The following is a 16,484-nucleotide window of genomic DNA, read 5'->3' as shown; positions in this document are numbered from 1 at the left end:
CAACATCTGAATTTTGATCACATGATCATGGGGATGCTGTAAAGGTCGAAACTGTGAAAAATGATCATAAGTCACTTTTTTCAGTGCCATTTGATCATTAAATTAACTGTTGTAATTTGAGTACTATCTGTACAGAAAGTTAACTCTTTACCTGATTTGTGCAATGCTTTAATGATTCTCCTTTTGAAAATTCAATTGTGTATTATTTGCTTTAATTTTTCTTTCAATATAACCAGTATGTTGGGTTATTTTCTGTGTTACAAATCAATTTATGGGATACAGACTGTTGGTTGTGGCTGAGCATAAAGGCTATATCAGGGGTCACCAACCTTTCGGACCTCAGGGACCACTAAATTCATAATTTTAAATCCCACGGACCACTAATATGATCTGCCTAATGACTGGCTGGGTAGGCGTGGCTAGGGGAGGGTCATGTGACTGGGTGGGCATGGTCAACTCAATATCACTTGTGTCAAGGGGCGCCTCGCCAGCCTCTACTCGCCCCTCCCCTCCCCTCCCCTCCCAACCACTCCTTGCCTGCCCACCCAGACTCCTTAGGGCCCCAACAGGAAGCAGTTGTTGGAGCTAAGCAGCCACCACAAGAAAGAGTTGGCAAAACAGCTGGCTCAGTTCAAATTGGATCTGGCTGAGAAGGAGGCTCAGCAGAAGCACCTCACAGAGGACTGAGCATATGCTTTCCAAGCAGAGGGAAGATGTGCGGGAGTGCAAGGCCTGGAAGCTCAGCGGGCTGAGATGGTCAGCCAGTTCCAGGCCATGAGGCAGTCCCACTGGAACAAGGCTCTCCGGCTCTTCGCCACCAGCGGCACTTTCCTCCAGCCTTCGCCCAAAGCCCCGCACCAGGGCTGAAGCAGATCCCAAGTCGGAATTTCTGCCCCCCACCGACCCACACAAAAAGGGGGAGACTCTCTGCAGCAGCAAAACGTACATTGCACATATCCGGCCCAGGGGCTGTAGTTGAGCACCCTTGATTTAGTGCAATATAAAAAATTCAAATATTTTTTCTGTGGGCCACCAAAATTTTCTTGCAGACCACCAGTTAGTGACCGCTGGTCTATATCATTATGTCACCCATTAGTGACCTGGCAGAGCTTGCAGACTAAAAAAGTTAACTTCAACCTCCTTTTCCCAAAGTGCTGTGGGGCTATACACCTAGCTCCATTTCCTACTTTGACATAGTTGCTTGGTAATTACAGCTGTCATATCCGGTCTTTATTTTTATTTATTTTAAACACTTATATAGCCGCCCATCTTATAACAAACTCTGGGCAGCTCCCAATCAAAAATTAAAACATAAAAACCATTATTAACACTATAAAAAAACAAATGCATTAATAACAAGTCAAGGTGCCAAGTCAAGGTTACAATTTAGTTTATAAAATTTATTGGCTGTCCATCATACCAAGCTTATGCTCTCTGGCAACTCTGGCAACTCATGCACTCATCTTATCTTATCCCAGGGTTTGGGCAAAAAGCCAGGTCTTCAGTACTTTACAGAAGACTAAAAGTGTGGAGGCCTGCTGAATTTGAGGGGGAAGAGTGTTCCACAGGGTAGGGACTGCCACTGAAAAGGAAATGTTTCCTAGTTCCTGTAAAATGGCAATGTTTAAGGACAGGTAGATGTCTCTAGGGAAAGGTGGTCCCATAGATTTTTCAGAGGGCAACTCACTTGGGAGGAGGTGGGGAGGGAAGGCAAGCAGGCAGGCAGACAGGCAGGCAAGCAGGAAAGTTGTGGGGATTGCTAGAATATGCATAAAAAACTGGCTGGTCAACTTTCAGCCAGTCCCTCACTCTCAATCCAATCCTCCTCACAAGGTTGTTGTTGTTTTAGGGGAAAACAGGAGAAGGAAGGTGTATTAGGTATGTTCTCTGCCTTGAGTTATTTATAAAAATAATAAAGGCAGAATTAACAAAAGGAAGGAAGGAAGGAAGGAAGGAAGGAAGGAAGGAAGGAAGGAAGGAAGGAAGGAAGGAAGGAAGGAAGGTTGCCAGAATACTCCCCAAATTTATACCTGAGTGTATAGTTCTGAGTGTATGGCAATTATATTGATTTGAAAGTGGTTTGAATAATATCTGCTTGCAGAAGCTTTCTACAGCCATGTCAAACTGAGGTCTAAGGAAACAAAATCACAAATGTAACATTAACCACTTCCACTCTTATAGCATATGAATTACCACTTGGTAAGAGGGGGCAGCCAATAAATTTTATAAATAAATTAATATAAACCATAAAATTGCTGTACAGTTTTTTTTTTTGTGGTATGGCAACCTAAGCCTTATTATTCCACTTGTTTCAAGTGAAACAATAAAATACAATGTGTGCTAGATGTTTCATCACAGATGGCAAAATGAAATGGCACACATCGTATTGTAATTGTTTCACTTGAAACAAGCGGAGTAACGAGTTGAAATATGATGTGTCTTAAAGCTGTCAGCAAATATAGCACAAAATGAAAGCTATTTTGAAAATGTCTGTTTTTCCAACAAGAGTAATGCGTTGCTGAGAATGCTGTTTCTAGAAATAGGTCTGTATGCTTCCAACTATAGCAGCACCCAGTGGTCACTGCAGTATATTTGGTATACCTTTTTCCACCTCAAAAATGCTTTCTTCAGTGGTGTAATATAGGACTTGCACTCTACAAAGCATTTCAGTACCAAGACAAATCCCCCCCCCTTCATTGGATAAACTGATTACTGAATGTCCTTCTTTAATACAGTTCTAGAATAGTTGGAAATGTATGTATGTTATATGCAGAGACTTGTAACCCAGCCATCTTTGAAACAGCTACTGAACTTCATGTGCTTATCTCTTGTTCTCAGATTTCTTGGCTGACGGGGGAGAGACACGGGACATTTGGTATAAAAACAAAAAAAATCCAGGTCTGAAAAATGAATAGCTATGCTAGACTGAATTGCAGGGCTACCATGCTGTTGACATTTCAGCCAAGCGTAGATTTAATTACAAAATGCAGATGGCAAATCAGGTTTTCAGTTAAGGAAATCCCAAGCTCAATAATGTTCATAAAATAACTGTAAAAGCAGGTAGATGGTTTTAACTTAGTACTCATTCAAGCTAACACATTTGCCTTAATTCCAACAGGTAGAAGGGTATACAAGGGTCTCAGTCTCAGTTAAATATTTTAAAAAATGAACTGACGCTGTAGATTTGATACAGAGATTTCAAACACATAAGGCCTTTGATATAACAGCACGCAGGAGTGGACATTTCAGTGTTTTCTGTTAAAGGTCATCTATGCCTATAGGCATGTTATTTAAGTGATAACCTGCCAAATAATACAACACATTCAAATTCACGTACTCCTGCAGAAAGTCTAGGAGTCTGAACAGCAGAAAACATACTGGGGAAAAAATCCCTGCTATTATGCAACTGAAGCTTAACTACCTTCAGTTATATTAGTTCCATTTTTTTCAGAAGCAAAGACTGCACTAGGAGGCAATGCTTTGCACAGAAATGTTTGTTTGTGCGTGTGTATGTTTGTGTGTTTTAAATAAAGACTGCAATTAAAGGAGGCATGCCCAAGGGACAACAACAACGGCAAAATGTTGTCTTCCATGTGCCTTGCTGATTGTCTCCACCACTACAAATTACAACAAGCTGCTGTCCAGACAAATATTCAGGACAGGACAGGATCTGACCAATCTGTTACCTTTCCAATATTTGATGTTCTGATCTGTAAGTATTGCCCTCTGCTTCAGTTAAGATGGCATTTTTCTACCTTAACAGAGATTACAAAGAACTATTTGTTTCAAACAACTTCCCACAGTATGTCTTGAAAGTGAGTTTTCTTCAAAGGCTTTGAGCTATTCACACATAAACACATCCACCAAATTATGTAATTTGAAAATTAATGTAAAGGATGGCAGCTATTTTAAAATAAAGTTAATGCAATATAATTACATTAGCAGCAATTTTACAAATTCCCAATTGTACAATAATGTACTATTTTAACCCTTCTGAGGTACTCCTTTTCCATTTGGCATAAGAGCAAAAGCAGGTGGGGAAGGGAGATTAAATTGTCTTGTAAAAAGAAGTGGTCAGTTTCGTAAACTTCATTCCCAAGGATACCTATTCTTTGAAATAATCCTGCATTTACAAACAGGAGAAAGAGGAATCCTAGGTTACCAGAAAAGCCTGCAGCTTCTTATATATCTAAACTGTTACATCCAATAAGCTATAAGTAGAGTAGGGTGGAGAACTAGACATGGAATTTCAAGAGTGAAGAGCTTATCAAGAGTTGCTTCTTAAGACAAACTTGGACATTAATGATGTAAAACATTATAGACCAAAGCAGATTGCAAAAAAAGTGCAATTTATGAATGTACAGCATATCCAGTAGTTTAAAAGAATTTGACATTACAAAGCATTCACAGCAACCAGAAGACTAAATATCACTTCTAGAAGACAGGAAACAAGGGAACATTATTGAAGAAATGCACAGAAACAGATCAGCTCAAACAACTAAGCCTTAAAGTGCACATAGACACACACACAAAGAGCAATGTGTATTTTATATTCATACACGGCAGGTATGCTTTTATTTTGGCTATGAAGAGTCTTACTCCTTCTGTATTTTGATCAAAAGCTAGATAGCTTTCACACAAGTGAGACTTTTCTTATAAGGCAGCCTTGCAGGACTTCTCCATGTCCATCCTGAGAACACAGTCTCTTTCCTTGGCTCAAAGAACTCATAGAAGGCATGCGGAGGAAAATTCTCAAAACCTTCTCAAAACTGGAACCTTTGGGGACCTGATGGTTATTTTCTCAATTAATATGTACTTGCAGGTACAACTGCTGCCCTCTTAACACACTCCCAAAGGAGTGTCCCTCCCATACCTTCCAATATACAATGTAATACAGTTGCCAATCCTTATGGTCCTCCACAGGGAACTGGATAAACAGAATCATAGAGTGATCAAGGCACACTGTCATCTTAACTTCTTGTACTATTTTGAGATGTTCTAAAGAGCAATAGGTGCTAGATGGAGGGTAATATATGACTGCACATCACAACTGCTAGGTTACATTTGACCATTGGAAAAATCAGCTAAATGACTGAGACATAGTTGCACTCATATTTCACAATGCACTACATATAAAAGAGTTGTTTTCCAAAAGTTCTTAAATTTTAGTTTAATGAAGTCTAAGATCTTCAATATTTGGGACTATTATATACTCTTCCTAAACTCAAGAAGAGGGATTTTTTTTTGGCAACTCACCCATTTATTCATAAGGCATTATTTCTCTTTTGCCAGATAATATGCTGTGATCCTTAGAATGGTAAATAATTTCAATAAATTGTATCCTAAATTAGATCAGTTTTGAAGAAATTCCATGACAAGAGGCTGTATTCTAGGTAGCTGAAAAACTTTCTATGACTTACTGGCCAGCACCAATTCCAGAAAAGAGTTGAAGTATTGCTTAATGATTATCCTTTTGCCTGAATATTCTTTCAACAAAAATTCCAAGAAGCACTTATCAATACAGCTGAGTTTTCTTTGTTTCTTTCTTTGGAATAGCATCATACCCCACCCCACCCCACCCCTAACTTAATGCCCATTTAATTTTAGAAAAAAAACTATGAATATACTATGGTATGAACGTTGTTCATTTTTGTAATTGGGGTAATGGTGCTATTTATATGGAGTTCTTGTATCATTCCTTGGTAGGGAATTCTTTGTTTGTATGACAAGGACAAGTATGTAAACTGTTCAGAAAATAGCAATAGCACTTAGACTTATATACCACTTCACAGTGCTTTACAGCCACTTTTAAGTGGTTTACATAGTCAGCATATTGCCCCCAACAATCTGGGTCCTCATTTTACCCACCTCGGAAGGATGGAAGGCTGAGTCAACCTTGAACTGATAAGATTCAAACTGCCAAATTACTGGCAGCCAGCAGTCAGCAGAAGTAGCCTGCAGTACTTCATTCTAACCACTGCGCCCCCACCGCTCATCACAACTGTGGCATATAAATTAAATAAATAAATAAATAAATATGTTAGTGCCAGTCATGAAATCAACAAGCCGCCACAGAGCTTGTTTCATCTAGCCTCCTTCAATTCAGGGGCCCTTTTAATTATACTTGAGTACATACAGTTAGCATTTCCTTTTTCCCTTCCCTTCTTCCCTCATTTAATTTACAACTGGGGAGGAAGGGAGAACAAAATAAGACAAATTAAGGTTCTGTGTGATTGAATCCCTCATCTGGTGAAGGTTGTATTCCTTGCTAAGTCCATGGAGGTTCGAAGTACAGACAAACACTCCTAGAACTATATGACTCAAATTATGAGCAAATCAACTTACCACCTAACTCATTTTGTAGGAAGTACTGCCTGTCCCATCAAACAACTCACAGTGGCTACTAGTGCTTTGACCCCAGCTATTATGCTATATTTTTGCCATTTTTATTTGAAAAAACAGGAATACTTTAACCACTTAGTAATAAAGTGATTCAAAGAATATGAATGGATGAAGTAATTTCCAGTGTAGGTCAAAGGAACAACGAAGTGCTTATTTAGAGGCTGAATATCAGCATCGGTTTTGAGGAAAATAATGCGCAATAGTGAAATAAGTGATTTAAATAGAAGTAACATATTTTAGCGTCATCTCAGTCCATGGCCAACTTTTCTGCAGGGGAAAAGAAAGGACAGGATATTACAGTTGTTACTGTTCCTGAGGCATTCAGATGGGTTTGGAAGTCCACCTCAGAGAAGTCTCCTATATTGACCTATTCTTAGTAAAACAGAAAACAGCTTTGAAAGTAAATGGTGAAGGAAAATTGCCTTTAGGGATTTTCTGTGACTTGCTTCCTTTGTCTTTTGCAGGAGGCAATCCTTGATGCCTCTCTCAGAATAGGCATATCACTTGCTATGGTAAAAGCTGCATCTTCTTGTGTTTTACTTGATGTTTTTGAGCAAGGCAGTCCGTGCATTCACCACAGCCTTGAAGGCATCCTCACTGCCTGGAGCCATACACTTATCTGGGTGGAGGAGCACTGCCAACTTTCGATAGGCCTTGTTTACTTCATCCCTGCAGAGCAAGAGAGAGAGAGATAATAGAAGAGTGCAATGTAATGGGGTCTATTTATAGAATGATAAATCTTAAAATGAAAGTCTTTCAACTACTGAAGTTTACCTAAGTACTAAAACTATTTGAATGACACCAACAAAAAATTACAATTATTATTCGAGTTAACCAAGTAAATAGAATTCTGATCAAACAGAAAAATAAAATTGAATTTAGTTATATTCAGAACTTGAAGGTCCATTATAGCTTCATCTCCTGCATTGCTCTAGGCTTTTAACTCCAGACACAGAATAACCATAGTTTCAGAAAGCATTTCTTGTCATAGACAGTACTCCCTCCATTCTCTCAGTTCACAAGAAAGGGCTGGATCATGAACAATGTCCAACTGACATGGTCAATGGACACTGGAGCTGTTAAATTGATTAGGAGTCAGACGGGGGAAAAATGACTGATAGGGTAAATAGCAGGTTGTTGTGAAGATGCATTCTGGCCAAATGTCTCCTATGCTATACATAAACACTTGCCATAAATTAGTAGATATTTTACCTTATATTTTCTAAATTCAGAGCTTTGCCATACCTATCCCATTCCTTCTAGTCCAACTCTTATCTTGCTCATCTCTACGCCAGCAGAGATTATTTATTTTGTAATGATTGAATCCTTCATTACCTTGTAGCTCCCGGTTTGACACCCAACATATCCCAGCTATCCTTGCTGCTGCGAATCCTCCGGATGGTGTCTACTTGCTCCTTAGTGAAACTATTGCTTGTGCTGGTTATGGGGCGCTTTCCACCATTATCACATAAATCAACAATAGCTGAGTAGAAAGTCTGCAAGCACAGAGAAGGCAACGTTACAAAGTTCTTGTATGTGCCCATTGCTCAGTAATCTATATTTCATTTAAGGAGATCAAAGTCCAAATCATTTTCTTTGCCTTTAACAGCTCATTCTATTGCCTCAAACTCAAAAATCTTGAAATGACCTATAGGGAATGACCTATAGGGACAGTAAGATTTTTAATCTTACAACCAGAAAATCTTCAAATAGTGCAGAAACATACAGTTACATGGTGCCTACTTCACTAAGTGCTTTCTTGATTTATTTTCAATTGTATGTGCCATGTGCCTTCAGATCATCCATTAGATTAATTCTTGCATATTGAAACAATCTCTTGCACTACTTGTTCTTGCGATTTTTTTTTTTTACATAAAGAGCTCTGTGCCATTTCAAAGACTAAAGGGAGGTAATTAATTTAAAATTCCTTGGAAAACTAGGGAGAACATTGCATATTCAGAGAGAATAAATGAGAATTTGCCAGTGAAAGATGAGAGACCTTAGGACATTTTCTCTCCAAGTCAAGAAAAGGTACTGCTGGTTTCAGAAAGGAACAAGAAAATATAAAATATTTTACCAAAAATGTCTTAAGAATGAAAAATGAAAAATGAAAGAAAAGTGTCTGCGTTCATGACTGGAAATATTTCTGGCATGTTTTATTCATGCCCTCAAACAATGTTTCACATGACTTGCAGCAAGTCAAGGTAACCATGTTTAAAGAAAAAAATCAACAGCATTTCATTTTGTGTAAGAAGATGAAGATTTACAAAAGCAAACAAAACAGTTGCTTACAAAAACATCTTAGAGAGGAAGCAAATTCTCATAAGGAAGAATTCAGTCAAGGATGTCTAGATTACAAAGCACAAATCATCGCACAAATCAAGGGAAAAAAAGATGCAGCAGGACTGCCTTGTTTTCCACTGTAGATTTTACCTGGAACATTTCATTAATTCCTTCTCCAGTCTGTGCAGAAGTTTCAAAATAAAGGAAGCCTCTGCTTTCTGCCCACAGTCGCCCTTCACTTTCATCCACACAGCGCAACTTGCCACAATCAATCTGAAACAAAAATGAGAGAAGAGTGTAATCCTGACTAATTATTTACATGCTCCTTTATCTACCCTAAACCCTTTAAGCATTTAACAAACATGAACTTTCTATACCAGTCTTTACCTTATTGGCACAAACCACAAAAACAATGTTTTCCATGTTTCCATGTGGTCCAAGTTCGTGTTTCATCTCAGCAAGCCATAAGTCAAGGGCATCAAATGATTCCTTTTGCCCAACATCATACACTAGGATTACACCCTGGGTGTCTTTGTAAAATTCATTGCGAACCTAATTTAAGGCAGAAATAATGCAGGTGAATTTAAAAGACCAATAGACAGCTCTAGAAAAGTGACTCAAATTATAAATAAGCAGTGCATCAGCTTAAATTGGGCAAATTTCTGACCATTTATGTGCAACTGCAGGAAATAATATAATATGTGCATTACATCTGAACAAGTCAAAGTTTGCAGTATATAAATATACTTATTTGGATAATGTTGTGCAGGAATACAAACATTTTCCATTTAGCATGCATTAGTTGACAAAAGCCATCACTACATCACTACAACTGACACCGAGGTGACAAGAGTTCAGTAAAAAATCTTGGATACAATTTTAGTGTAATGTACAGATTATGGGGCTTTATTTCAGTGATTATTTTAACAAATAAAGTGTACTTGCATGCTATGACCACCACCTACAGTTTAGCCATTCATTCTCCTTCCAAACAATGCAACTACAAGCTACTCATCCTTGGCTTATTTTCTGCTAGCAGACGGACTCAGTGCAATTACTTTAAGAGGGGGCAAAAAACCCAGAGAAGGGATCCATAGATAAACTTTACTTCAAATCATGGACTGGGTAAAATCAGAAATAATCACCAGGCCAAGTTTGCATAATATGATTACCAAATCTAAATTATAAATCATGATTTATATATCCCACAGTGCCTAGGTTCACACATTAGACTAAGACCAAAGACCTGATAATTTAGTGTACTGTCTGAACTCTGGCACACAGCGTTTTAGCATCTTTTTGCATGATTTGTTCCGTCCTCATTGCTGAAAAGCCATCCACCTTTCTTACCTCATAAAAGAAGGAGTGTCCAGCCATGTCAAAGATATTCACTTTGATTTCTCGGTCTCTAATTTGCACTCTAAAAGGAAAAGAATCCTAAGATGCAAGTATGGGCACTCTAAAGAATCTTCTTGCTGTTACTAAGCTAGCATTAATAAGCATCACAATATGACAGTTGTGCCAATAGAGTTAAGCGTTGGTATAGTCATTAAAAGACAGAGGAAAAAGATCCAGGATTAATTTAAGACAAGATGTAATTATTAAATAATTGACAAGAGGAGATACAAGAACAATCAAATAGGACACAGTTACAGTGGTGGGATTCAGCCGGTTCACTCCGGATCGGGCGAACCGGTAGCGGTGACTGCGGGAGGCTCCGCCCACCCACCCAGATGTAATGCGCGAGCACTGCACACTGTGCATGCGCTCACATTTGCGAACTGGTAAGGAAGGCAAATTAATCCCATCTCTGACACAGTAGCTTCACAATAAAGACTTGATCAGACTTTTAATAATTTCCCCACGCCGTACCCGAAAATACTTGCAGGGAAACATTTACTGGCCTCATATTATATGCAATGGGACGTGCACTGAATCATCATCAACATCAAAACTGCTATTTCCACCAACAGCAGAGCAGAAAAACTACAAACAATTGTGATGGATGAACAATCAAGAGCATTTTTCCATCTCTTGCATGTACACCTTTTAAGCTTGGCTCACATATTTTCAAGAGCTAAGGTCCGTAGCTACTGCCGGATATGAAAGAAGGGTACTCACTTGGTGACACCATAATCAATGCCAATTGTTGCAAGATATTTGGGCACAAATCTCTTCTCACAGTATCGCTTGATAACGCAGCTCTAAAAAGTTTAAAAAAAAAAAAAAACCTTGTTATCAAAGGGGTGAGCTGCTTATTCAGCCCAGGCTGTGCTCTGCTTTTCATAACTAATTCTAATCAAAATATTTTTAAAAACTGATTTTATGTATATCTAGCAGTTAAGTAAATATAGCAGTAGTACAATTCAAATAAATATAGCAATAAGCAAAAAATAAAAAAGATAAAACAAGTTTAAGTTGAACTGAAGTAATTGAGTATTAATAAATTTTTATTACTGTCAACTACCAGTCAACACAAAACAGAGTACATAAAACTAATAATTAACTATGAAATAAATTAATACACATTACATGACAAAATGCGGCCCCATTTAAAGAAACAGAGCCCATCTGAATCTGAAATAAATATTTGTAAATAATACTGATCAAGTAAGCAGGGAATTTGGTTTGATGTGGGGTTACAAGCTCAAGGTGGAGTTCAGCATAAAACAGTATAACAAAAACAACTGCAGCTAGATGTCTATTTTAATGGCTCCTAAGTAAATATAATTTTTATTTCCTGCTCAAAACATTATATATTTCAGTTTTTATCATTCATATTATGGGCAGTGCCATCAGCTTACTGTATAGTAAGAACAGAATGGAACTTCATTTCTTTTACAAAGAGACATCATAGATGTTTTCACAGGATATAATGTATCCTGATAGAAAAGAAAGATTAGAATTGCAGTTAAAAAGACCTTGGGAATAGATAAGACTTGTCATTTTCATGTGGAATTTGGAATGTTGTATCAACAGACATAGTACAGGTAGTCCTCGACTTACAACAGTTCACTCAGCGACTGTTCAAAGTTACAGCACTAAAAAATGTGACTTATGACTGTTTTTCACAGTTACGATCTTTACAGGATCCCCATAGTCATGTGATCAAAATTCAGATGGTTGGCAATGGACTCATATTTATGACAGTTACAGTGTCCTGGAGTCATGTGTTCACCTGTTGTGACCTTCTTACAAGGATAGTCAATGGGGACTAAATATTCATTTAACAACCATAACTTAACAACTGCAGTGATTCACTTAAGAACTGTGGCAAGAAAAGTCGTAAAATGGGGCAAAATTCGCTTAACACATTTCTCACTTAACAACCTAAATTTGGGGCTCAATTGTGGTTGTAAGGCGAAGACTACTTGTATGTTCAAAATACAAAATACAGCCAATCAATCAGTTGCCCAAATCCGGCCAACCTGCTTGATTCATTAACTACCCTGTGCCATTCATCATTTTTACTCTGCTTACATCTAAGAATAAGACTATGGCAAAGCAACTGAAGGAAAACAGAGATCTTCTCTCATTCCACCCTTATCTGGCAGGAGCCATTCCATCATTCTACAGGAATGGGGGGTGGGGGGGAGAAGGAAAGCAGGGCTGTTCTGCCAGCAAGCCTGTGATAAGCAACTATTTCTCTTCCAACTTGTCACTATATAAATAATGAATGAGTGTATGGGTTTCTTTTTGCACCGTTTGCTCTTCTCACTATGATGTCTTCCAGACGGCAGGGAACGGTTATATTACTGGTCTTGTAATCTGCAGCGAGTCCTCAATTTATGATCACAATCGAGTCCAAAACTTCTGTTGCTAAGCAAGACATTTCTAAAGGAGTTTTGCCCCATGTTATGACCTTTCTTGTCACAGTTGTTAAGTGAATCGTTGCAGCTGCTAAGTGAGTAACACAGTTATTAAGGGAATCTGGCTTCCTCATTGATTTTGCTTCTCGGAAAGTCACAAAAATGATTGCACGACCCTGGGACACTGTAACTGTCCCAAATATGCCAAGCATCTGGATTTTGATCACATGACCATGGGGATGCTGCAATGGTTGTGAGTGTTAAAAATAGTCATAAGTCATTTTTTTTCAGTGCCATTGTAACTTTGAACGGTCGCTAAATGAATTGTTGTAAGGCGAGGACTATCTGTACATTGGAATATTTTTTAACTGAAGAGTGAAGTAAATTACTTAATAATTAAATAACATTTAATTACTATGCCTTGAACCAGACTTTGCTAAACTGCCATCATTAACTATGGAGATTCTTAGTCATCCAGGTCACGGTTGTTCCAAAGGTGCTTTTTCCAGAGGCCACTGGACTTTCTGGTTTTTCTTTGAAGACATTTTGCTTCTCATCCAAGAAGCTTCTTCAACTCCTGCCTCTGGAAAAAGCACCTTTGGGACTACTATCATTAACAATCACTGGCCCTGTCAGTTGTGCTCATGACAGTTCTAATCAGTGGTGGGATTCAAATAATTTAACAACCGGGTCTCTGCCCTAACAACCAGTTGGGTAGGCGTGGCTTGGTGGTCATGTGACCATGTAGGCGTGGCCAACTCAATGTCACTGTCAATGGGCACTTCGCCTTAGCTGTTACAATGTAATTAAGGTTAACCTGAGAGGCAGTTTCTGTAAGCAGGCAATAAAGATTAGGCTAGAAACACCAAAATGTTTCCTTCCTGCCTTCCTTACAGGATTAGCCCTGTAAAGTGGAAAAAAACAAAAGGAGATTTCTTCCAAAAACCAGTTCTCAGAACTGCTTAGAAAGTTAACAACTGGTTCTCCTGAATAGGTGCGGAATCCCACCACTGGTTCTAATCCCAAATTTCTGGAAGGCATCAGATTCTGAAAGGTTAAAACAACCCAGGATCAAGATGAATAGAATACAGCTGGTCAGTGACCCGGATCTGAAGGGATTCAAGTCATGCATGTAGACTGGATCTGTTGGCACCTCTTTAAATTAAATGTGCCTTCCTAGGATCATGTAGCTCTGAATCACCCTTTCCTCTACAAATCCAGATCTCTGCACAGCCCTAACATAAAAGACAACAACTCCCACATGAACTCACATAATTAAAATAAATGGGATTAGAAGGACACACAAGTGAAATTGTAATAACTATTTTATTTGCTGGCTGCCCTGCTCTTAAAGACTAGGCTGGGTATTTGTTTAATAGAGTGATCCTCATTAATGATCATTTATTGAACCTCAATTACAAAAATTTTGTGAAGCACTAAAATATATGTGCATGAATGCTAAGAAATTGTGCAGTGCAGAGTCTGCCATCTCACATCTTTCTGCTGAATTACATTGTTATTATTATTTATACTATCTCCTGCCTATTCAAATTACTCATTTACAATAAAAATCTAAAAATGTGTGTGTTGTTCCTAGTGTTTGTTCCACTTAGTTGCAAATTCTGATTATTTCTGTGCATTCACTTCAGTTCATATAATGGAGCTATCAGTGTATGATGCAACATGGAAGGTTGATTTTTCAGCCAGCTTGTCCCAGAGCCTGACAATGATTAGGAGTAAGAAGTAGTAACTGGCCCACGATCACCCACTTGCCTTCTCTGCCTGAGAAAACTAGAACCTGGGTCTCCCTGCTTCTAATTTAGTTTTAAATTGCTAGAAAATAGAGGAAGTAGGTGCAATAGAGACTGCAGCATTGCAAGTTAATGCTTGTATTCAGGGTACATTTGAGACAGGGAAGTGCAATCATTAATTTTTTATTTATGTATTTCACTTATGTAACATTTTTATATGACTGTTCATCTACTAAACACTCCGGTCAGCAAACAGATAAAAACAGAATAAAACAAGAATCCACTATATAAAAATTATGAAGTCAAGTTCCCTAAAAAAAAAAATCCTAAAAAAAATCACAAATATGCCTGCATCCACATCAAAGTTCCATTAGTAACCTGAATCATGTTTTCACAGCCTTCTGGAAAGGTAGAAATCATCTGAAGTGGATTGGACTGAGGAAGACAATTCTATCAGTACAGTATAATCTACGAAGTACATCTAGATCCATCTCTCCATACTTTTAGATAGTAAGTTAGGTACATATCTCCAAATAGGACCCATTTTCAATTCCAACAGTATCCAGTGTTGTATCAAGGAAATTTTATTTTAATGGAATCTGGATGCTATACTGTGCACACATCAGACTGCATACTGGACATGTCTCAACTCAGTAATAATATTCACCTATATCAGATAAATTTAGACTAACTATCTTCACTCCCCACAAGTTGTGACAATAAAGATCTAATATCTTGAATAGGAGCAGAATAAAATTAAAAATTACAATGTTCCATCTTGAGGATTGAGCCAAATCACCTAGTTGAGTTTCAGATTATATGGTTTCAGCTTTTAAAAGTTTATGTCAGATTTGACATAATTTATTAGAATTTATTGATTTGATGGATTTATAACTACTTGTTGTATTGCATCACATAGATTTTACTTTTATGCTATTAACCTTCAGGCTAAATAATTAACCCATTGAAATAATGAATAAAACTATTTTCTTGGCCAAGTCTCTTAAATGAGAAGCAGTTTACCATTTTTTATTTTTATATTAAGCCTGGGTGATTTTATGAGGACTCTTTGCTGCTTCAAGACTTCTAGTATGTTGAATCTTTTTTCAATATTCACCACCAGCTATCTGGGTTGCTGGAATCCCCATCTGCATGACCAGTCGATGGCAGCCAAGAATTTTGTGGGTTTTTTGTGTAGTCTTTGCTGCTTCTGGCGACTGGATATTTGCAGCCAAAATATGATAAGATTTAGATAGAAAGCAAGTCAAAGAAAGTTGCCTCTGCCTTCACCAAATATACCTTGCAGACTTTACATGTGGATAAATGTAGTGGAATAATCCATATCATTTAAAAGATCCTTTGGCAGGTTGTATCCATTTAATGTTAATGGTTTTTAATATATTTTTAAAAAATGTTTTAATTGTTGGTTTTATGATGCTCCCAAGTATTTTGATATGGGCGGCCACATAAATTTGGTGTGTATATATATATAAATAATATATATATATAATATATAATATATATATAATAAAACATAGCAAAACATTTTGCAAGCTCCACCTTAACCCAACCCCTCTACCTCTCCGGGGCTAATAAACCACAACATTCTATTCCACAAACGATCTCTAGTGTCACAACGGCCTAATAAAGCAAAGAGACTTCATTGGTCAACCAGCTTGTCGTTCACCTGCCTCGGACCAATAAGGCGCCTCTGCTTCTATTCCTACCCTTTTTACCTTGCCAACCTCGGCGTTACCCATGGAGATTACTTTGATCCTCAAAGACTTGCGCGTTTCTTTCCGTTTCGTCTCCATCCTTAGCCGATAAGACTGGAGGAGATGACTGAAGCTCCCTTTCTTCACGGGGTCTGACTAAAACTCAACAGACTCGCGCAAATCACCATCACAATGCCCGGGCTCCAGTCCTCACTTCCGTTATCTCCCTCTCCATAGTCAATTATTCAACAAGGCTAAGTCAAGCCCCAACAAACGCTTCGCGAGCCTTCACGATATCGCGAGAATTATCGAAGGACTGCCTCCGGGCGCTCAATACAAAAGCAAGGAAGTCTCGCGAGACCCAATCAGAGCGGTCCAGTCGGAAAAATAGAGGGATTTGCAGCGTTTCTGTTTAATCAGAGACAAGTTTGACTTCAAAGTGGTTGTTTCTAGATAAGCTGCTATAGAATCGCAGCGTTCGGTGCTGTTACCTGGAATATATACCCTGTTCGAGTATATACATC

At 38.2% G+C, this 16,484-nt stretch overlaps 1 protein-coding gene across 1 annotated transcript; it reads right to left on the bottom strand.

Annotated features, from left to right (window-relative positions):
* Positions 1-4,332: 4,332 nt before the first annotated feature.
* Positions 4,333-16,267, bottom strand: DNAJC27 (DnaJ heat shock protein family (Hsp40) member C27). Its single transcript, XM_034421278.3, has 7 exons — positions 15,982-16,267; positions 10,807-10,889; positions 10,036-10,105; positions 9,073-9,237; positions 8,836-8,958; positions 7,738-7,898; positions 4,333-7,071 (listed from the first exon to the last, which is right to left on the bottom strand). The coding sequence occupies exons 1-7, from the start codon at positions 16,057-16,059 to the stop codon at positions 6,939-6,941; spliced, it is 813 nt and encodes a 270-aa protein (XP_034277169.1). The 5' UTR covers positions 16,060-16,267; the 3' UTR covers positions 4,333-6,938.
* Between the last annotated feature and the right edge of the window lie 217 nt (positions 16,268-16,484).

This window comes from Pantherophis guttatus, chromosome 1 (assembly GCF_059756535.1).
Source record: "Pantherophis guttatus breed Tessera chromosome 1, ASM5975653v1, whole genome shotgun sequence".
NCBI lineage: Eukaryota > Metazoa > Chordata > Lepidosauria > Squamata > Colubridae > Pantherophis > Pantherophis guttatus.
This window is presented reverse-complemented; position numbering and strand designations above follow the sequence as displayed.

What these genes read in the sequence shown, in the direction of transcription:
- DNAJC27 (XM_034421278.3), bottom strand. Translation starts at nt 16,059, where the DNA reads ATGGAGACGAAACGGAAAGAAACGCGCAAGTCTTTGAGGATCAAAGTA. An exon ending in GACACTCCTTCTTTTATGAG is followed by an intron (nt 9,238 to 10,035) that starts GTAAGAAAGGTG and finishes GCCTTAAATTAG; the next exon opens with GTTCGCAATGAATTTTACAA. An exon ending in GAATTAATGAAATGTTCCAG is followed by an intron (nt 7,899 to 8,835) that starts GTAAAATCTACA and finishes CTGTGCTTGCAG; the next exon opens with ACTTTCTACTCAGCTATTGT.